General features: G+C 38.5%; 2 protein-coding genes across 2 annotated transcripts in view; one reads left to right on the top strand and one right to left on the bottom strand.

Annotated features, from left to right (window-relative positions):
* Positions 1 to 1232: 1232 nt before the first annotated feature.
* LOC149814529 (umecyanin-like) lies at positions 1233 to 6236 on the bottom strand. Its single transcript, XM_089990378.1, has 2 exons — positions 6059 to 6236; positions 1233 to 1600 (listed from the first exon to the last, which is right to left on the bottom strand). The coding sequence occupies exons 1-2, from the start codon at positions 6234 to 6236 to the stop codon at positions 1233 to 1235; spliced, it is 546 nt and encodes a 181-aa protein (XP_089846504.1).
* An 8521-nt stretch (positions 6237 to 14757) lies between these two features.
* Positions 14758 to 23025, top strand: part of ZEU1 (P-loop containing nucleoside triphosphate hydrolases superfamily protein) — a 28598-nt gene continuing 20330 nt past the window's right edge. The window contains exons 1-3 of the mRNA XM_089989348.1: positions 14758 to 14832; positions 14963 to 15286; positions 22887 to 22998. Coding sequence (XP_089845474.1) covers positions 14783 to 14832; positions 14963 to 15286; positions 22887 to 22998 — 486 coding nt within the window. The 5' untranslated portion in view covers positions 14758 to 14782. The remainder of the gene's footprint in view (positions 14833 to 14962; positions 15287 to 22886; positions 22999 to 23025) is intronic.

The following is a 23025-nucleotide window of genomic DNA, read 5'->3' as shown; positions in this document are numbered from 1 at the left end:
GACTTGGTATATGGTTGTTGCAGTTATGATTGCGAGATATTTGTCCAAATATACATGTAATATTTGGGCTTAGGCAAAAAAATAAATTTCACTTAGGTATGTTATATGAATTATGTTTTTTTTATGTAAGCTATTGTTAATTGTTTACTAATCCCTTTTTCAAGAAAATGTATTTATTTACAAAAAGCATTTGATAAAATTTTATAAATGTGAGAGGATGGTGAAAACACGTGTGGGCAGGAGACATTTTGTCCTGGTCCCACGTGTCTCTCTCTTGGCATCAGAAACAAAGAGGGGATCAGGTCCAAGGCAAATGGGTTTCACTCATCCCCTATGTCATCCCTAACTTCATAGATGTATGTTGTTTTGATCAAATGGGACTCTACATCATTCATTTAGTGAAGATTGACATTTAAATCGTCTAAATCCAACTTGGGTGCTGGATTTTTTGGTGAATAAAAAATCAACGGTTGGCAAAACAAAAAAAAATGTAACATAAAAAATCTTATTTTTTGTTAGAAAAATACGATTCAAGGACTGATTCTTATTAAATCGACCAAATCCATGTATATATAAGGTCAGATTTAATCAAAACAACTTGCATTTAAGGTTCAAGGGGCCTCGGAGAGAAAAGCGTCTAAGGTTCCTTTGGATTCATTCATCTCTGTGATGAGCGGCAGCTGTAAACCCTTAAAATGAATGGTCTCAAGCTGGATGGGCCCCCAACACCATTCAGTTTCTAGATCAACGGCATCCACAGTTGTAGCTGGGTTTTTTAGTATCCTTCATCCTGGAGATGAACGGCATCTAAGAAACCTTGGATGCTGCTTCCGTTCAAGGTTTTGGACTTGATCTGCTCTATATATCAGAAACATGCCTTGTGGAATCTCTCTCTCTCTCTCTCTCTCTCTCTCTCTCTCTCTCTCTCTCTCTCTATGATAGGGATTGTGTGATTCCAGTTTTCAGCATTTCATATAATTTAACTGTATTGTGGATTGTGTCTTTAACTAAATACAATTGGTCTGGACTCTGGATTCCAAGCTAACATAACAAGCAAAATTCGACCATAAACTCTTATCATTCAGAAACTTTGTTCTCAAAATGAAACTGCAAGTCTTTTCAGATATTATTATTCAATCAAAGACTAGCATTGTGAGATGGGTACACGGGTATCAAAGCAAGCATCTTTTCGGATCCTGAGACCCATCACGTGCCCAAGATCCAAGAGCCCGTTACACAAACAGGTGAGGCAGCAGCACCAAACCCAGAATGCCACCAAAGTAATTCAGCATACTTGCAGAAGATGAATCGGTTGGTGGTGATGGTGGAGATGCTATGCTTGACACGGAGCCGTCGTCGGGAAAACCGGGTCCGGGAGCAGTGGTGGATCCGGCTGTCTGGCCCACATTGATGGTGAGCTTCTGGCCTTGTTCACAGTGGGTTCCAATGCCACAGAAGAAGTAATGGGATCCTTCATTTGTAAGTGGGATGGTAGTGGGGCCTAAGTGGTGCATGCCGATCACATTATCCTGAGTGCAGGCAGCGAAGTCAGCTTCCGAGACTTCGATCACATTTTGCATAGCAGAGGTGAACAAGAACACTGGAGTTCAACATGCAAAAGTTTCATGAAAAATTATTAGAATTTGAGCCTGTACAGGGAACGTGGCAACAAGGGTTTTAAAGGTTCAACTTCAAATAAGGGTATCAAAGGCTCGGGTTTGATCTGGACCCGACCCGGTCCATATCAAACCCTATATGGTCAGGGTTTGGTGATAAAGAAGGAGGTCCGATTAAAAACTGGGTTGGATCAAAAGTTTCATGTAAAATACCAACAGGGGCTCCGCGTGGTTGGTAGGAGCTGTCTCCTTGTGGCGGGATGTTGCAGGTTCAAAACCCAGTGGTACATTGAATAGTAACTGGTGGGGGTCTGCCTAACATCAGCATGCCTTTCCGAAAAAAAAAAAGTTTCATGTGAAATGATTAGAATTTGAGTCTAGAGGGAACATGCCTTTGAAGGTTTCAAAGGTTAGAATAGGGGTGTCAAAGGGTTGGGTTTGACCTGGACCTGACCCATACCAAACCCTATCAGGTCAGGATTTGGTGATAAAGAAGGAGGTCCGATTAAAAACTGAGTTGGATCAAAAGTTTAATGTAAAATGATTAGAATTTGTGTCTCTAATGGGAACATGCCAACAAGGGTTTTAAAGGTTCGAATAGGGGTGTCAAAGGGTTGGGTTTGACCTGGACCCAATCCATACCAAACCTACAGGGTTAGGGTTAGGGTTAGGGTTTGGTTGGTGATAAAGAAGGCGGTCCAATTAAAAATCGGTTCAGATTCGAAGGGTCTGATTAGTATATAGAGCTGAGTATGGTTTGGGAAATTTCATACCAGACCGGCCGGAGTCTGACTCGAGTTCCAATTAAGACCCGTGATTTTTCAATAACAAAAAAAAAAGACAAAAAATATTATTTTACCAGGTATGGACTGGTCTGGTTCATGTAATCCTTACAGGACTAAGCTGTGTTTTTTATTACGGTGGACCTGATGGGACCTGGGTTCGGATTTGGTACCTGCACCTCAAAGTTAGATTCGGGTTTGGACTCACCTGGATCCGACCCATTGACACCCATCAGTTCAAAGATGGGGGACGGATCAGCCATCTTGCATTCCAACTAGGAAGAACAAGGATTAGTAGTCCTAGGGGTGTCAACTGGTCAGAACCCTGGTGGAGATGGGTGGGTAATTCAGACCTGGATCTGACTAGTAGGTGTCAGCATTGAATCTGGATGTGGGTCCAACAGACCTACCATAGGTAAAACTAAGGGTGTCAATGGGTCGGACTTCCATCAGAAATGTGTGGCTCCGACCCTGGGACCGATTAAGAGGTGCTGGCACTGAATCCAGAGCAGAGACCAATCGGATCTTTCATAGGAAAAACCACACCCAGGTCCAATTAGGATTACGTAAGCCAGACCTGGTCCATGCACGGTGAAAGAACATTATTTATACTTTTTACATTGAAAATTTATGGATCTTAATCAGAAGTTCAGAACTCAGGTCGGACCTGGGCTTGATATGAAAATTGATAAACCATACCCTGGTCTGTATGTTATTTGAATTTCATGGGTCCGAACCAGATAGCTATTTGGGCCGTTTTCTTTGTTACAAGGCCCTGACTCGAATGGATCCACAGGTTGGCAATGGGTCATATCCAACCCGTTTACACCCCAAGGTAAAACCATACCCAGGTCCAATTAGCATTAAATAAACCAGATCTGGCATATACCCAGTATTTTCAGTGTTTTATACATTGAAAAACTGTGGATCGTGATCAGAACTAGGGTCGGATCTGGGTCTGGTATGAAATCTTATAAACCATACCCAGCCCATATATTAATCAAACCCTATAGGTCCGACCCGAATTCTTAATCAGATGTGCTTCTTCCATACCAAACCCAGATCTTATCGGGCCATGTACAGGTTGGGATCGGGTCATGTCTGATCCGTTGACACCCCTAATCAGTGACCATCAGCCACAACAACTACGGTTGTAATCTGTTTGGGTACGGAGATGAAACCTGCCTGATCCAAATATAAATCTAAGTTTCAGTCAATCCAGATCCAGTCCGGATATAAATAAGATTTGATGATATCAGATTGAACCTGGATCCAAATATATATGATGACACAGAATCCAATAAAACAAGGCCGAAATCAAGTTTTCTACAAGTAAAATGTGCAAAGGGATTGGATTAGATCTGATATAAATCCAAATGTGGAAATCTGAATCTGGTCCAACTATCCGTTTGGATCTTACTTTAATGACCGCTCTCTGGAAATAGTGTTAGATTCAGATCAGGGTCCAACCAGTTGTAGAAAAAGAAGTAGAGGGTGGGCATTAGGTAGCTTTTATGCTCACAATTACAATATCCTAGGAAATAAGGAGATCATATATATATATGGGTCAGGAGACTGGGGACAAGGCTGATCCACATCCAAAATAAATTTTAAATGGTAATTTTAAATCCAAATCCGAACTAGATCTGCTGTAAGAAACTTTTAGTCAGAATTAAATTTTTAAGGCAATACTTGATCTGGTGAAAGAAGAGATTGAAACATGTCTACATGTAAAAGTCACAAACTAATTAAAATTGATCCGTATTTGGATACAGATCATATAGAATTTGTGTTCTATCAGGAAAGATTATGTTTTTTATTGCAACAGATAGGATTGTGCTGGATGGACTAGCAACGAGCTGATATGATTTCCAGCTAGGGATGCAAATGGATCTGGATTATTTTTTTATCCAGATAAATATTGTAAGATGGATCAAAATCCAATCCATTTGCATTTTCTACATGCAAATAACATGCTTTTCACTTTATTTTTTTTATGGGATCCAGTATTACCACATATAGTTCTGATTCAGATCCAACTTAATCGCATTAAATCTGATTCGGGTCTAAATGATCCTAACTGAATCCCAGCCAGACCTGATACACCATTTTTGCATTCATATCTAAAAGCAATAAAATTAGACCCAATAGAATAGAAATCCATCATAATCCTACTTTTAACAGCATCTATGTATTGCAAAAATATATGAATGAACATGGGAAAATTGGTTGCACCATGTTGTCCCCATTAATTTGTGGGTTTCCCCTACTAAAATAAGAAAGGATAAGAGAAAGTCCAGTTTGCAAAGCCCCTCTGACATATAGTATACAAAACAATGCTTATCAGAAAAAATTGGCTCATGTACTCTTACTCATAAAAGTACAGCAAAAGATTTTTTTCACAGTTTCAAATAAAAGCTTGAAATATTCTCTATGTTTTTTTCTATTTATAACCCGACGAAACCACAGTCGGCACGACGACCTGACCGCACTGGCTTAGCCTGCCATACTTACATTCGTCGTGCCAGCAGTGTAAAATTCCGAGGCTAGGACCCCTGCCCCTGGGGCCTATGCTATGCATTGGCTTGTGCAGAGGGGCGACGGCCATGAAAATCAAACCTTGACTGCCCGTCTAGCAGCCAAAGCCCCACCCCACTAAGCCAACCCCTCTTGGGCCTAAATATTCTCTATGTTGCGTTTTAACTATTAGAGTTGGTTCATGAACACAAAGGTGATTATTGGATTCACACTTATATATATATATATATATATATTGTTTTTTTATAGTATCAGATGGTACAAATCTTGTTCATGGACAAATATCTGAGAAAAATCTCGTGATATGTTAAAACTTTGAAAAAAAAGTCAGGAAAATATCGGATATATATATATGGGGTTTTCAGGATTTTTTTATGTTTTATTTTCAAATTTTAGCGGTAACGTGCTTGATTTTATACCCATCAGCACTTGGAGTGTTTAATTTTACACACGATTTGAAAAAATCAGTGGCTCAAAATCTTCTTAAAATTTTAAGGCTCCAAATATCGTTTTTTTTCATCTAAAAAGTATGGTTTGTGTGTCTGTTCTTGTAAATCAATCATACTGAACACATCTATTGGTTTAGAATTGCTAAAAAAACCATTTAGCATGTTTTTATCACTATACATAATGTGTGTGTATGCAGAAAAGTGCTTTTATTGCATAAGTAGTGTGTTATTTTTTAAAATAAGTGATATTTTGAATATATCGGAAAGTTTGTGCCAATCCATGTGTTATGGTTCATAGGGAGATCATGTAACATGAAATATATAATCCATACAACTTCTAGCTCCAAAAAATGACCAGATGCTATCTACTATGCAAAGGGCCGTGCATTTACTTTTCTTTTCTTTTTATGTCAAGGAACACTTGCTGAGAACCGGGTCACTTAATGGGCTCGCCCCTGCAAGTTAAACCCCGGTGGGATCATTGACACAGAAGCCCTTACGGAGCCTACCAATTAAAGGCATGCACCCACACATCTAGTGGGAGTTGAACTAGGAGAAAAAGGTCAGCACCTTCTCCCCAAGCCCGCTGCCACTCGAATGACCCGGGAGCGACCCCGGGCGGGTCTAAAGGGTCATTCAAATACAACCTTTGGAAATTTGAAGTGATACATACCTAATTTGTCGTTTAAATCAAAGGTTTTAGTTTTAGCCCATTCTTGGTAGAAGGTAGAATTTGGGGGTATTTTCCAGCCATAGCTCCCTCCAACAATGTGATCCATGGCAGAGGCATGCCCAAGAACAAGAGCAAAGGTGGCCATGATCAGCAATGGTGCTGCTATAGATGCTGCCATCTCTGGGCCTATGATGAAGAATCAGTGGATGATGGTAGTGGTAGGATTCTAGCAATTACATGTGCATCATCACCATCATCAATTCATTCATTTGTCCACCATGCACTATAATAGGTTTGGATGGCCTGAATTGTTGAGAAAAAAGTGGAGATTAACTTGAATTGATTGGCTTTGAATGGGTCGTGTGGTAAGTGTTGTTTGTCTTCTCATCATGACAACGACCTTTCTTTAATAAGCATGCCATGTATGGAAAGAGCCTGCATCTATGTCACAAAGACTACCAACCGCGAGTGCTGAGACTAGGTGCACAAACTTTTTAAGAAAGAGGACATGAGGACATGAATTTTTTATTATTAATTGAATTTGTTGATATTTTAATATGCAAAGATACGTTTACAATTAAAACATTATTAAAATTTAGGGTATTTTGCGAATTGGTCCCAGCCTTATTGGTGATTTGCAAAGTAGACTCTGCATGATCCCAATTTGCAAATCGGCCCTCGCCTTTTTCGCCATTAGTGCAAAATAGCCCTTCTGTTAGAATAGTGTCAAACTAACCATGGTCAGATTTTGTGGAAAATGATGATCTACTACGTCTCTTTGTTTTACACTCATGTTTTCTCTAACCCTCTCTTTTTTCCCATATTTAAATTGTGGAAACCTCCCATCGGTGCGGAGGCATAGTCGGCGTCCAGCTGCAGGAAAGGCTAGGGTTAGTACCTTGACCCCAGGTCAAATACTTGCTTCAGCTTATGCAGGAGGGATAACACCTGCGGGAATCGAAACCCAACTCTATGCTGTGGATCTCCAAATTTTGAAAACAAAAAGAGGATTTTTCAAAACAAGTTTTTAATTTGGATAAAAAACTAGATTTGAACATAAGAATAGTAGAAGTTGTGGGCTCCGCTCTTCAAGTTGTGTGTCTTTCCTCCTTTGTTGAATAGGGATCAGTCAGACTAAAAGCTCAAAATCTTCAATACAGGCTTCAACTTGTTGGTTCTCATACCTCATACTTAGGTCATAAAAAAAAGTGAGCTTGATGGTGTGGGGTACACACAAACAATATACAAACATTAGTAAAATCCACACTTATAAAATAAATAAAATGAACATAAAAAGAAAACTAAATCTTACCTCGGTCTTAGGTAGCCCTTTCACATGTTGTGATGAGTGCGGTGAAACTTGGATAGCACTCCGACTAGGCACGAGTTTCGAAGGTAGGTGAGATAGGGGGGTTTGGGTCCTAGGCTAAGCAAAGTAGGTTCAGTTAGGCTAAGAGGCTAAGTCTAGATAGGTATGAATTTCAATAAAGTGTAGACACAATCAGATCTCAAAAAAGATGAATTCTAGAATATCTCTAAAAAGGATAGAGAAATAGACTCAAAGACTTTACTCATCGAAAAACAATCAAAGGCTGATAAGATACCACCTGTTACAATTGTTCTAAGATATTTTCTAGCTACAAGCATCGAAAATAAAATCAAACAACAACAAAAATATATAAATATTGAGAAGCCAACTTTTCAATACCAGAATCACCTTGATCTGATGATCAGTCAGAAAGAAATGACTTCCGAAAGACAGATTGTCTGGCAGCTATCACTTGTAGGCCTGATTTTTATCCAAGATTTGTGACTCAGAAAAGAGGACCCTAGATTGGTTTTTGGTTCTGACAAAAAATAAAAAACTTTTAGATCTATGACTCAGCTTTCCAAGGACTATAAAAATACTTGTTTTTTATATTGGAGTGTTGAGATAAGATCTAAGAATTAGAAATGGGTCTCTAGAAAATAGTAAGAAAAGTGACAATATTCCCTATTTTTATGCATTTTTAAAGGCCTTAAAGGCATAATTCAAACTCATACAAAAAATTAGAATTGTAAATTCAATTTTCTATTTTTCAACGAGTTTTAGAATGTAAAAATATGACTTACGGATAGACAGATACGGCTCTGCCAACATGAAAAGGTCAAATAGAAAAGGAAGCAAATTAAAACATGGGTTTTGGGTTTGGGGTGGATCCAATACATAAAAATAAAAAAATTGTACAAACATCGCAGTGCTAAAGTTCTCAAAAATGTCAATTTTGAAGTCTAAACAAGCGGTCCCACCGTGATCGTCATTTTGTGGATCACCAATTTTTGAAAAGAACAAAAAGAGGGTTTTCCAAAAAAAGTTTTAAATTTGGATAAAAAATTGGATTTGAACTTAAGATTGATAGAAGTTGTGGGGGTACACTCTTCAAGTTTCATGCCTTTCCTTCTTCGTTAAACAAGAATCAAATGCACTAGGAATTGATATTCTTAAACATGAGCTTTAGCTTGCAAATTCTTATACCTCGTACATTGGTCCTAAAAAAGGCAAGCTCAATGGTGTGGGGTACCACCGAAGCTTGAAAAAGGCAAGAAACACAAACAATATATAAATGTTAGGAAAATCTATACTTATAAAATAAATAAAATGAACATAAAAAAAAACAAATCTCACATGAGGCTTAGGTAGCCTTTTCCTATGATGCAACACTCTGTCTAGGCACGAGCTCTAAAGGTGGGTGAAATAAGGGATCTGGGTCCTAAGCTAATCTAAGTAGGCTCAAGTAGGCTAGAAGGCTAAGTCTAGATAGGTAAGGATTTCAACATAGTGTAGCTGCAACTAGATCTCGAACTTCAGATGCTAGAATAAGGGGTGAGCCCATATTTATGGGATTTTTAGGTGGATTCTGGTGCAAATTTAGCAAATTTGTATCCGTCCAAGGATGGGTTGGCGGGATCCTATTGGTCGAAGTTTGAAAGGGCTTCTCTTATTGGTCAAGGGTTTTTATAGCCTAATATCTAGGGATTAGGTAGGGCAGATAGGATTTAGGGATTTAGGATTGGGCTAGATCCTATATCATGGTTTTGTGATATAGGGATAAGTCAATGGATGGTTTATCTCCAATATGGTGTGCATTTTTTAACAAAATGAGCTGCTAACGACACATGTTGCTAATGACATATGCTGCTAATGATATATTATAATTTGCTAACAATAATTCATCATTTTTTGACCTCTCTAATGACACATCAAAAGCGGCTAAGAACACTTCAAAATCTACTAATGACAATCCATATGTCGTTAGAAGTTTCCTAACAACAATCCAACTGTCATTAGCAAAACGGGCTAAAATAGGCCCAACATGTTAACTTATTTTGGCAATAAGTTTCTATTCGGATGTCCTTTTGAGGTTATTTTTAATGCATAAGAAAGTTAACATCCTCTACTTTAATTTATCTTTTAAGTGAGATCAAATTTGATCATTTTGGTAGTAAAAAATATATTCAAAGTGTGCTCTACTTGAAAAAGAAGATTTTTATTGAACAAGTCACCTTGTTTTGGTCATAATTTTTTACTTTGATGTTAGATTGACCTTATTTTTTGTTTGTTTGAAAGCTAAAATCCTCTAGTTTAATTTTTTTTTTTAAAGTTAAGAATATTGTTTTTGAGGCTAAAATTAAAGTTAAAGTTGACATAACTTTAAAATAAGCCAAAAACACTAGATTTTGGTATATGACTCATGATGTAGAATGCCTTAATCAAAATTAGGGTATTTATAGATGCCTCACTTTATTATTGAGTGTGCAAAGCTCAATCAATAAAAAAGAAAGTATACACACCAGTTTTAGAAATACCAAAGGATTTACTCTGATACTATGCTTTTCGAAAAAGACTTGTGAAAGACAATGACATTGAGGGAAAGTTGTGCGCTCCATAGCTAACGGTATATACATAACTCAACACGAGGGTCTTTGTATGATGCTTGTTTATATAGGTAGAGAGGTCTGGCAAAAAAAGGTTAGACCAAAGAGTAAGTCAGTACATTATTTCATACGAGGGCTTTCTCTTGAACTCAATATGATGAACAGGAAGTCGTTGTTGAGCAAGATCATACGAACGACAAAACAAGTACTTGTTGCGTAAGGTGTTTGTGGTTTGATCATGCCAATTCATAACAATTTGGTAGAAAAAAGATGTCTTGCCTCAACCGTGGGCGGCTATGGAATAAGATGTTTGTGGTTGATGCCTAATTGCGATCTCAAAAGGGTTGTGACCTAAGGCTTCACTTCTCTGGAGGTTGTAGCCAAACTGAGCAATATCAAGCAGCTCTGTCCAATTCTTTGATTAGCATTGACAAAGTGTCATAGATACTCTTCCAACATCTCACTGATGTGCTTTGTCTAACCATGTGTTTGTGGATGAAAGCTAGTAGAGAAGTGTAATTCAGATACCCGTAATCGAAAAACCTATCTTTGAAACTTACTCATGAAACGAGCATCACAAACACTGATAATACTTTCTTGGATGCTTGCATACTTTATTACATGCTTCACAAATAGTCAGGTAATGTCTTCAGCCAAGCAAGTGAATGGGGCATGTGTAAATGTCGTATACTTATAGAAACGATCAACCACTTTGGCAGCCTCATGATAAAATCCATTGATATGCTTTACCAAGGCCGACTTTGGATGGAAAATGACTAGCAATCCCACGGGCTTTTGATTTATAGCTTTATTTTGCAGATAGATCAAACAAATAAGCATATACCTATCTATTTCATCACATATTTGCGACCAATAGTAGACTCGCTTGATCAATGTCAAAGTTCTCTCATATCCTAAGTGCCCTGCCCATGAAGAATCATGGCAATCCTTCAGTACCTGTCATTGTAAGGATCCCCATCGGGGCACATATACCTGACTTCTAGTTTTCATCAGTAATCCATCTTGTTGCAAAGATTGTCTTGTCTTTCCTTATCTCACAAGAGAAAGGAGTTGTTGCACCATCGGGTCTTCTCGCATACCCTTGTGAATCCTATCGAGAAAGTCACTTTGAGGTTCTATAATTGAGGTATCCTTCCCAACTATGGATGTCAACTTGACCTTCTTACTCAAGACATTTGTCACCATATTAGTTTTGTCAGGCTTGTATTCTAGAATCACATCGAACTTTGCCAAGAACTCTTGCCATCGAGCTTGTTTAGGATTGAGTTTTTTGTTGCATCTAAAAGTAGCTCATGGTGTCATTGTCCATGTAGACGATAAATGAGGAACCCAAAAGGTATTGTAGCTAGGTGTGTAGGCAATGGATAATAACAGTGATCTCTCTTTCATGCACTATATATCATTGTTCGACATTATTCAATTTTCGACTTCATAGACGATGGGATGTTATCTTGCATCAACACACCCCCGATGCATAGCCGAAGGCAACCATGTACACTTCAAAGGGCTTCATGTGGTTGGGAAACTATAGTACTAGAACTTTTGCCATGACCTCTTTTAATGCCTCAAATGCCTTCTGGCACTCCTCCTACCACTCTCACTTCTAATCCTTCTTCAAGAGGTTAGTTAATGGCACCGCGATAGTCGAGTATCCTTCAATGAAATGATGATAGTAGTTAGAAAGAATGGAGTTCAGAAACCTTGGTTGGTGTCTCCGAATCCTGAATGGCCTTCACCTTTTGGTGGTCGATCATCATATGACCATTTCCAACTATGTGACTCAGAAAATTTAGCTCTTTTTGACCAAACAAACACTTCTCGTGCTTCACATAAAAGTTATCTTTTAAGGTCTGCAACAGCAAACTCAGATGCTGCACATGATCCTCCAGATTATCGCTATAAATGATGATGTCATCCAAGTAAACGACCACAAATCGATCCAAATACGGGTAGATGATCTAATTCATTAGAGTGGAGAAGGTTGCAGAAGAATTTGTCAAGTTGAAAGGCATTACCAAGAACTCAAAAACACCATATCGTATGACACAAGTTGTCTTTGGCTTATCTCCCTTTGTAATCCTGACTTGCCAATACCTTGACCACATGTTCAATTTTGAGAAAACTCATGCCTTCCCCAACTAATCAAATAAATTGTCAATTAAGGGCAAGGGGTTCTTGTTCTTTATGCTCAACTTCTTGAATGCCCTATAATCCACACATAAACGCTTGGACCCATCATGCTTGATATGAAACAACACTGGAGCACCAAAAGGCGCTTTTAATGGTTGAATGATCCTAGCTTCTAGCATATCATCAAGTTGTTTATAAAGCTCCTCTATTGGGTGGGTCTATTTTATATGATACCATGGCAGGTGGTCTTGCCCCTGGCATCAAGTCTATCTGATGATCAACTTTCCATCATCGTGGTAGTCTCCTTGGTAGTTTTGAGGGCATCACTTCTTGAAATTCTTCCAACATAATCATTATTATTAATGGGGTATTTTCAAGAGGTTTCATCTCTTCTTTCTCTAATAATGCCACTAAAAATGTTTGATCGTCTTGTTGGAGGCTTCTCTTGATTTGTAGAGCAAAAACTATGCAAGTTTTTGACCAAGGCGATGTCGACGCAGGGATCATGCACGGGAACTCCTCACCCATAAAATGAACAACATTTAGATGTGGCATCCACACTATTTTTTTTCATAAAAACTCCATGCCTAGGATCAACTTGAAATCGTCCAATGAAGCAATTAAGAAAATCAGTTTTTTCATCCACTTCTTGGCCTTGACTGCCACATATTCGAGATACTCCTAGGATGTGTCTCGTCTTCTTATTCCATCGCAAGCCAAGTTTTTTTGAATCTTCTTGGGTAATGAAGTTGTGCATGGCCCCGTGTCGATCATTTCTTGGGTAGCCCTCCTGTTGATGGTCACTTCTAAGTATGTTAATTCTTTATTAAATGCAGACACTATGGAGGTTGACCCATCTAGCGTGTTCACCCTCTGCAGGGCCTCGATCATCCATGTCGAATGACATCTCTTGAGATCCACTTCATGGATTGTGTTCAACTATCTGTTCTGCCATGACCAAATCCCTTGTCAAGTCGATCGGCTTCAACCTAGTTTAACTCCTGTTGAGCCCAAAACTTCAACCATTTATTGAAGAAGTATACACGGTCTCTCTCGGCCATGTCTTCAATATTATTGAGCATCAAAGGCGAGTAGGCCGTGACATACTCCTGAATATATAGTCTTTGTATGCTTCAAAGTTATTAACTTGTTACGAGCTATTTCCTCAGCATTCTACGAGAAAATATTCTTTTATTTCTCTCTCAAAGTCATCTCATGAGTCAATCATCAATCTTTCCCTTTCCGTGTTCTTACATTGTGTTCTCCACCATACCGAAGCTTTGTCTGTCAGATACCTGGCTGCAACGTATATACTTTCAACATCATCTTCAATCTCAACTTGGTCGAAGAACTATTTTGCATCTCAAATTCAGTTCTCAAAAGCCCTTGCCTCCCTTTCTCCTTTATACTTCGTCAGCTCTACCAATTTCAACTTGAGTTTTTCGTGATGAACTATCATAGTGTTCCTGCCATTCCCAACATTTTTTAAATTCTCAGCGTTACCAATATTGCCAATTTCATTCCCAAATAATCTTTTTAAGACTCTGTATCTCTCTCGAAGTTCACACAACCTGGTCTCTTGAGTACCAAACTCGTCTAGCAGCTCTCGGGTTGTGACCCTCAATCCCTCGACCTCCGTCTTTACTTCACCCTCCAGCTTAGCAAAACTGTTTTGTGCCCTATCGACGATACCAAAACTTGCTCGAACATCCACTGATAACTTTGCCAACTTTTTCTCTGTCTCTCGTCACCCATTGCTCTAATGGACTAGCCATTTTCTTTTGTCATAACCCTTCTATCGTCTCCACAATAACTTTATCTTTGCCTCCCTTCCTGCCCTTGTGGGCCTTCCCAAGGAATTCACTTATTTTCGAGTCAATGTCGAATCGAAACAACCATCAAGGGTTTTGATACCAATCATTCCTTTCTTTCCCTTCATCAACTCTCAAACAAACTATGATACCAGTTGTCACAGGCTTATTATTGAAAGCACCATGCAATACCTAGTGATCCCAAACTAGGTCATTCTGACGAGCCTAAAGAAACTACCACAAACATACAAAGACAAACACAAGGTCACAAAGGAGGAGCACAAATGCAGTCTTACAAGCACACACAAAGAATATCACATAAGCATAAAACAAGAACACAAATCACTTGAAGAAAACATATGTGCATTGAGAAACAATTGTATTAGTAGAAGACCTATATGCATTGAAGTTACTGCAAGTGCAATCGAGCTTCTACTAACGCAAGCATGTAGGCTTTTAAGTAGTCTAAAGACTCCACAAACAATGAAACACCCACTGCAGGCAGATCATTCTAAAAAAGAACAAAACACGAATTTACATCATATTTACAAGGCCGGAAGTCTCAACTAACTACGCAGGCCGCGGGTAAAGCTGTTCAGGGCCGGTGGTAGTGCAAAGGAGGGGGTCGGGTAGAACACTCGCATAACTTATTATTTTACGAGTTTAAACTTTAAACAAGCTCTTTACGAGACGAGCACGACCGGTTCGGCTTGTTTCGTAACCGGGAGATGGTCCGGTCCGGTCCCGTCCCGTCCCGTGAACAACGCCTAGAAATGGTGTTCCCGCCATTTCTACAGATGCCCCCAACAAACAAAAAGTGGAGATAGTGGGAGAGTAGGTGAGACTTATGGTAGCGACCCTCTCCCTTTCCCTTTCCCTCGTCAAAACCACCACCCTGTAAATCTCTCTCTCTCTCTCTCTCTCTCTCTCTCTCTCTCTCTCTCTCTCTCTCTCTCTCTTCAGCAACAACGTCAATGGATTAATCGGTTGGTTGGTTGGTTTCTTTTGGCTGATCTCCTGGCTGCAGGAGATTCGGAAGAGGAGGAGCAAGGGCACCATTTTCTCTCTGCTCCGCAGCATCTCCAGCGAGGACCGTAGGTATGGGCAGCAGCGGAGACGGCGGTCGCGGCGCTTTGATCGTGCTTGAAGGGCTGGATCGCTGCGGGAAGACCTCGCAATCCGCCCGGCTTCTATTCTTCTTGCAGGAACAAGGGTTTGCCGTCGAGTCGTGTCGCTTCCCCGATAGGACCACCTCCGTCGGTGGCGTCATCTCGTCGTACCTCGCCAACGCTTCCCATCTCGATGATCACACCGTCCATCTGCTCTTCAGTGCCAATCGTTGGGAGAAAAGGTGAATTGGCACCCTTAGTTCTTCGTTCTTATCTCTGTCACTCGTTAATTACACGAAGTTGTGCTCGCAATATCACGCCGGTGATCTTGGCCTAGGGTTTTTCCTTGTTTCTGATTTTTCTTGGGGGGCTTAATTTTCAGATATGGAAGATCTACATGATATTAATCTGTTTGATTTTTATGAATTCATATGGAATTTAGGCCTCCTTTGATGGGTTTGTTCATGGTATTTCAAGTGCTATTTGATTTGCTTTATCAGGTTGAAGTAGTTCCGATTCTTCTTGTATTTGAATTTCTTGGAAATTATAGAAACGAGGAGACAATTTCTAGATTCAGGGACTTTTCTTACATCTTAATTATCAAGCTGGGTCGTGGATGATTTGTGTTTGCAATTCATTGATGGGTTTATGGTGTCCAAAACTGGGATCTTTGGTTGGTGGGGGTGTTCTTTTCTACTTTGTAGCAGTAGTAGCACCAGTAATAAATCGTCACAACAACAATGACAGGATTAATCTATCTCGATTGGGAAAGAGAACGGGGAAATCCCATGTGATGATGGCTTAATTATTGCAGTATCAACACATTATACTTTATTGTTCATGTCTGATTGAGTCAGAATAGTGTTGAATATTTTATATGCCCTTGCATAACTTTTTAATGAAATCCATGAATAATCAAATATGGCCTTGATTATGTTTATGAATTGTTGTTCTGGTATTGCATGCAACTATGACACGGGAAAAAACCCTAGCCTTAGAACCTTGGATGCATTGCCTTTAATGTCTCACAAATCAGGCTAGGGGTATAAGTTTGAGTGAGTTGGGGTGATGTAGTGTATCTTATTCATTTTTTAGTAGGACTTTTTGAAGATGAGGTCGTCAAGAGATAGACCTATGCATAACACCAGTATGAGGAAATCACTCGAGAACCCGACATAGATTGTAAAGCATGCGACACATACTTATAGTAGGCTCAACATTGTCTCTCTGCTAGTTGGGCGATTTGATATGTGTGGGGGCATGTATCTCTACTGAGAGACAATGGTTAATAACCACACTCGTTAGTAGCCTTCAAGATAGGATTGACTATGCGAAATTCAGTCTTAGACAATAAGTGTATCTTATATTGGTATTGTATGTCTATGTACTAGGTAAGCAAAGTTTTTCTAATGCTCATAATAGTAACTAGCTTTTGCACATTATATTAAGGTCAGACCTCTAATATGTCTTTCAGTGTGGTCTCAGTTGGTGACATAGCTTCTGAGATCTTAAAATAAGACCCCAAAGAAATATTTTTAGACTCTGCATTCATGCCAAAATGGTCTAAGACCTTCTCAATATAACCCTTCTAAGTCATATACAACTTTCTTATATTTAGGTCTGTGTATTTCCATGCTAAAAATCCTCTTAGTTGTTCTCAGATCTTTCATCTCAAATTCAACACTTAATTGAGCTTTGGGCCTTTCAATCTCAAACATACTTTTGGCTGCAATAAGCATATTGTCAGCATAAAGTAACAAGTAGATGAAAGAACCATAAGATAGTTCTTTAAGGTACACAAAGTTGTGATTTGCTAAACAAGTTTTTTTGTAAATCTTGTTGTTAGGACATGTTTGTAATTATTTTGTTTGTTAAATTTTGTTTTTGGTATTCTGAAAATCTCTACAACTTTTAAAATCTTTAATTAAAAATATTACCTAATGAGAGATCATCCTATCAATTAAGAAAGTGTGCTTGGAGGTTGGCATCAATTGAGATTCCTCTTCTTGATGGGAGGCTAGAGTCTCCATACTCTATAAATAGAGGGTCTCACCTTAGGGAGGAACAATGAAAAAATCCTTTTGGGTAGCCTTGTACTATGTAGCTAAGAGGCAAACCTAGGTCTGTCCCATTTGGTGTGCTCCTAAACCTCGGGTGGACACAAAAGCTTGAACCCCTATGTCACAGGGATTCGGCTAGCAGGGTGCCGCACCAGCGTCGACGCGACTCGACGCGGGTGCGGGTGCGGCACCGGGTGCGGTCAACCCGATCCTGGGTGCGTTGACCGGACCCAGGATCATTTAGGTCCATTTTTTTTTGGATTTGTTTTTTAAAAAAATTTGCCCTATGAAATGGGCTGCGAAATTTTTTTAAAAAAAATTCTGCTGACAGCAGCTGTCAGCAGAAAAACCCGCGTCGGGGAACCCCCGACCCCCTTTATATATATATATATATATATATATATATATATATATATATATATATATATATATATATATATATATATATATATATATATATATATATTTACATTTACATTTTTGCCCCTGCCGCACCCCCGCACCCGGGTTTTTTGGAAGTGCCGAATCCCCGCGCCCGCACCCGCACCCATGTGACATAGTTGAACCCAATTCTCTTTTGATGGTGGTTCAAGTTAAAACAACTCGATCTAGCTTTGTGTCTTATTTTTTTTTTTCAATCAATATGGATGTGGGAGCTTTGGCTAGTGAGAAGTATGTTTTCTATTTCTCTCTTTCTTGATGTTATTATTAATTTATGTATATTATTTATTCAAATTCCTGCTTGGATTCTATACATATATTTGGGTTGGATCATAACTCAAAATCGGATAACACTTAACATAGCTTGCAGAAGCCATAACTTTGCAACATATTATCAAAATTCAGTGATTTTTGATGCATTAAAAAACTTATTCAATTATCTAAATTTCTCCTTTTTAAACCAAAAGCAAATTCCTCCTTTTTCATATCCGAAATTGCATGAAAGCCAAGCGGTTTATGTTTTGACAGATTCAATTCTTATTTAAATAAGCTTGATCTTATTCATGATCTTAACTAAAATCTTGTCGATGATTGTTGACTATAATTGTATGTTTGTTTCTAATTGCAAATATAGATTATTTGAAATTTGATTCATCTAGATATGCTTAAATATTTCAATTCATTATTTATGGTCTTATATACTAATTTAGAACATTAATTTGGTCATGGAGATTTTATTTGCTTATTTAAATATACATGTTATATGGATTATGTATAAAAGTATATAGCTTCTCTCATTACTGTGATTATTCAAATGAATAAAAAATAAAAAGGAGATGTGATTGTTTTTCATAAAACAAAGTAATGAAATTCTACACTTAATTGCCATCATATGCGGATATGCCATACCTGATTGATAATATTCATTATAGTATTTGAATTTTATAAAGTTTATAGGTTATTTTTAGTATCATGACCTACCACATTTTTCAACAAATAGATGAGCATGCGACAAGGTTTCACGCATTGGTACCAGAATATGTTGACTCTAATCATTAGTCCAAAGATGATTTATTGTTTGGAAAATAAAGGCCATGTTAGACTTGCACTTTTGATAGTATGACCATGAGCCTCTTTGTTATTGTTGTGCTTATTGTTCCTTTAGTACCTGTGTTGTTGTTGTGCAAGCCTACATTGCTTACTTTGTTCTCTCTTTTTCCTTTCATTAGTAGCAACTATAGTTCTTGATTTCAAACTAGGACTTCTCCTAAAGCAAGTGATAATTTTTGTATTTGCATAATGTGTGTGTGTTGGGATGGGGTGGGTGGGGGGTTGGTTCAACAAGCTTGCATATACGTGTGTGTGGGTGATGCTAATTTGCTTATCTTGTGTTGTTGGTATTGTTATTTTTCTTGCTGCTTTTAGTAACATTTATTGTGAGAAATAAAAAAAATCATATGTATCTGAACGCTTCCTGAACTTGCATTAGCTTGATTAGAGGATAAATATATCAGCTACAGGACATGGTTATACCTTTTTTTTTTCAAGGATAGTAGTCTCTCTTTAGTGCACGGGTTCTAATTTTTAGTGTGAATAAAAAATGCATAAATTAAAGGAATGATGTCCTTAAGAATTAATAGGTTTTTTTTCTTTCCGAGAGTGGAGATTGATAATAAATGATGAAAACAATTGTTTGAATTGTGATATGGAGCTCATCTATGAGAAATTGGTAGCAATAAAATATGAAAAATGAAACCTTCTAAGCAGATGAATAAGTTGATGCATAAGTTATGCCAACATTAATCTGCTTTACTAGAATAGCTTCAACACAAAAGCATGTGATTTTTATAGGTATCAATAAATGGAAACCAGAATAAGTTTCAAGATAGCCAGCTATAGCAAATCATGTTTCCTCACCAATTGCATGTTTCTATGCCTCTCCTAATCCTAGGTTATCATATTCATAGTCATGTGGCCCTAGTCTCTCCCAATGTGAAGTTCTCGTGGACCAGTGATCTGAGCATATATCACCTAGTGAGTTTAATCGCCTGGGTAGTCTTGGTTCATTTCAATTAATTTTTTCCTTTAATGATTGAAACCGTGTGTGAAGCAATCAAAACAAAAGATGCATGAAAACAAACAATACACAGAATGTGCCGATCACTTGTTTTGTTGAGAATACTAACCTAAATTACCTAATAGCATAAATCTAAATGTACATCATGGAGTATGATTAGATGATCAGCTCGTGATAACTATCTGTTTTTTCTGAACCTTACAAAATCACTCATCTTGGTTTCTATACTAAATGATTTTTAAGTTGGTCTTTGAATTCTAAGAATATCCTATTCTTCCTTTCATTTGGACTTGCTACAAAGCTTAGCAGATCGCTTGTACATTTTTGTCAGTCTATCAAGGAACTTGAGTTCAATAAGCGGACTAGCTATCTCTTACAGTGCAAGATTCAAGCATTGCATGTGTTATACTTTTTCTTCAAAAGAAATCATAGCATGGCATGTGTTATGAAGTATGAAAGATTCACTGCAAGATTTTTGTTCATCTTGGCATATAACATGTTCACCTGTTCTCTACTTTTTCAGTTTTTCTTCTTCTTTTTGATCTTATAGAATTCCTTTACATAAGAAGCTATGAAACTACCACATTTGATTTCCCAGACATGCGGTGCATTACTGGAATGATGCAAGATGGATCTCCAGGAGACACATATAGTTTGGACCTCATTAAGAAGTGCACCTTTGTTGTTCTGTCATCATTTTGTGGTGCCTCTAACATTGCCTTTTGAGCATTAACCCAAGAAATTATGCTTAGTGCATATTGAACTAGACAACCTAAAAGCCACTTGATGGGTTTTAGTCAAGGGATGCCAAGACCAAGCTCAGATTGGCCTAGGTCAATAAGCCCAGCAAGGATCATGTTTTTTGAGCTATAGTTATTTAACCTAGTTGTACAAATAAATTTTGCGTCTTCTAAATGAATTGAGTGTCTCAGCTCATCTTTTTAAGGTGCCAACATTTGCCCCCATTTTGTCTTGGAAATCTGTTAGCAATAACTGATAAATCCATTATTTATTGATAGTAATCCCATGTTGATATTTGGTATCACCTTTTTCTAAGTTTCATAAGTATTTTGTGAAGAACATTTTCTTAAAATGTCTTAGTTCATTTAATGCTGAGGTCCTTCAATATTTACAACTTTTTGTTGTTAATTAGACAGTCAGTTTATGCAAGGCCCCACACAGTTGCAATTTTCTATTGTCAAAAGTAAGTTTCCAATTTTTTTCAAATGCTTTCAATTTTGAAAGAGTGATCAACTTCCTCCTAAATAGTTTGGAAGCTTAAGTCTCTTACATTGTACTCAAACATTGATATTCTATTTTTATGAAGTTGTCTTATGAGCAATTTCAGTATCACTAATAAACCTCAACCTTGAGAACTATATTCCACATCATCATCATATACTTGAATGTCTTATTGCCTTTCCAGGGTGCTCACCTGGCTACTGGAAAAGAAAAAGAGGGTGTTTGGGAGGGCGGGTGTAGGTGGGGAGCGGTTCCGAAATGGGGCGCTTAGGATGGAGCATGTTGTGTGAAGATATCCTCACATCATGAGTTCGAACCTTGGGAAAAGCATTTCCTATTCCATAAGACAAAGCTGGGAGTACTGCCAGGGTGCGGTGGACCTTAAGGGCCTTATCGATGAAGACCTACACTAGGGTCGATCACGGCCGATGGGAGCCATGTAGTCCCCTGGCGTAACAAAAAAAAGAGTAATACCAAACTTGTACTTCAATTTTTTGAAAAACCACATCTCTTTGCCATGGAATTACTGGATAGATCTGAGGCAACCTTGCATTTATCTATTTGCTTTATTTAGCTCTTCCATTTTTGAGGGCTGGGTATCGGACTAGGCTGCCTGTGGTCAGTTTGTCTACAATGGAATTGAGCTGGTTTTCTGAATTATAGCCTGGCCCATTGGTGGGTCACAACCTGGACAGGCCCGTAATGGCCTTTCATTTAATTGGGATGCAACGCATCCCATATATGGGTCCCATTAGCTTGTTGCCCAGCAGACTTATTTCCACTATTTCTTTCTTTCTGTTTGGGCACATGTCAATTTTTTAAAGCATTTCTATGTGTTCTCCTATGTCACATGGGTGCGGGTGCGGGTGCGGGCGCGGGTGCGGGTGCAGGTGCGGGGATTCGGCACTTCCAAAAAACCCGGGTGCGGGGGTGCGGCAGGGGCAAAAATGTAATAAGTAATATATATATATATATATATATATATATATATATATATATATATATATATAAAGGGGGTTGGGGAATAGGTGGGGTTTTTTTTTAAAAAGGGGGTTGGGGAATAGGCGGGTTTTTTTTTTTAAACTTTGCAGCTGTCAGGCAGCTGCTGTCAGCAGCTGACAGGCAGCTGCTGCAGCTGTGCTGACAGCACAGCTGACAGCTGCTGTCAGCAGCTGTGCTGACAGCTGCTGTCAGCAGCTGTGCGTGAAAACTGAAAAACTTACTTTATGCTAGGCAGCTGACAGACTAGCATAAAGTTTTTTAAAAAAAAATTCGAAGCCCATTTGGGCAATTTTTTTTTTTAAAAATGGACATTAATGATCCTGGGTGCGGTCAACACACCCAGGATCGAGTTGACCGCACCCGGTGCGGCACCCGCACCCGCACCCGCGTCGAGTCGCGTCGACGCGGGTGCGGCACCCTCCTAGCCGAATCCCTGTGACATAGGTGTTCTCTCTTGGTGCATCTTTTTCATGGTGGATATTTAGTTCAATTTTTCATCTGCTCAATTTGTTGGGAACTTGGCTGGTTGTTTTGCTAGTGGATTCATTATTGAAGAACTCAAACCAAGTCAGTTTTAGGAAGAGTTTTACATGTGCAATCCTAACTTGGGAACAGTTTTTCTAGCTCTGTTTGTGCATGTTGTGAATATAATCAGACTATTAATGATTTCCGGACCCCTCATCCACCTACATCCACAATAATTTAAATGTGTATTATATGTTGTTGCATCCATGCTTGAAAATGTACATGAAAAATGGATAAACATAAGTATGTAGATGCACAAGTCCTAAAAGAATTATGGTTTGTCTACAAAAAATTCATGTTATTGGTTCCTAAAACCAACATTAGTGAAAACAACTCACAAGCACATACACAAACATACCCGGCCACCCATCCACACACATATCGGTAGACAGCATACTCAAGTCCATCCACGCATTCACTCACAAACACATAATCACATGTATGCTGGGACAGGTGAGAATTTATTGTGCTACTTTTGGAATTGTCTTTGTATAGGTCGCTAATGGAAAGCAAGCTAAGAAACAAAACCACAATTATTGTTGACCGGTATTCATATTCTGGTGTGGCTTTCTCAGCTGCTAAGGGACTTGATCTTGAATGGTGCAAGGTGCATACTGACTCAATTAAATATGTT

Source organism: Nuphar pumila, chromosome 15 (assembly GCF_984573655.1).
Source record: "Nuphar pumila chromosome 15, dmNupPumi1.hap1.1, whole genome shotgun sequence".
NCBI lineage: Eukaryota > Viridiplantae > Streptophyta > Magnoliopsida > Nymphaeales > Nymphaeaceae > Nuphar > Nuphar pumila.
The sequence above is the reverse complement of the archived record's forward strand: the minus strand, read 5'-3'. Positions and strand labels throughout refer to the sequence as shown.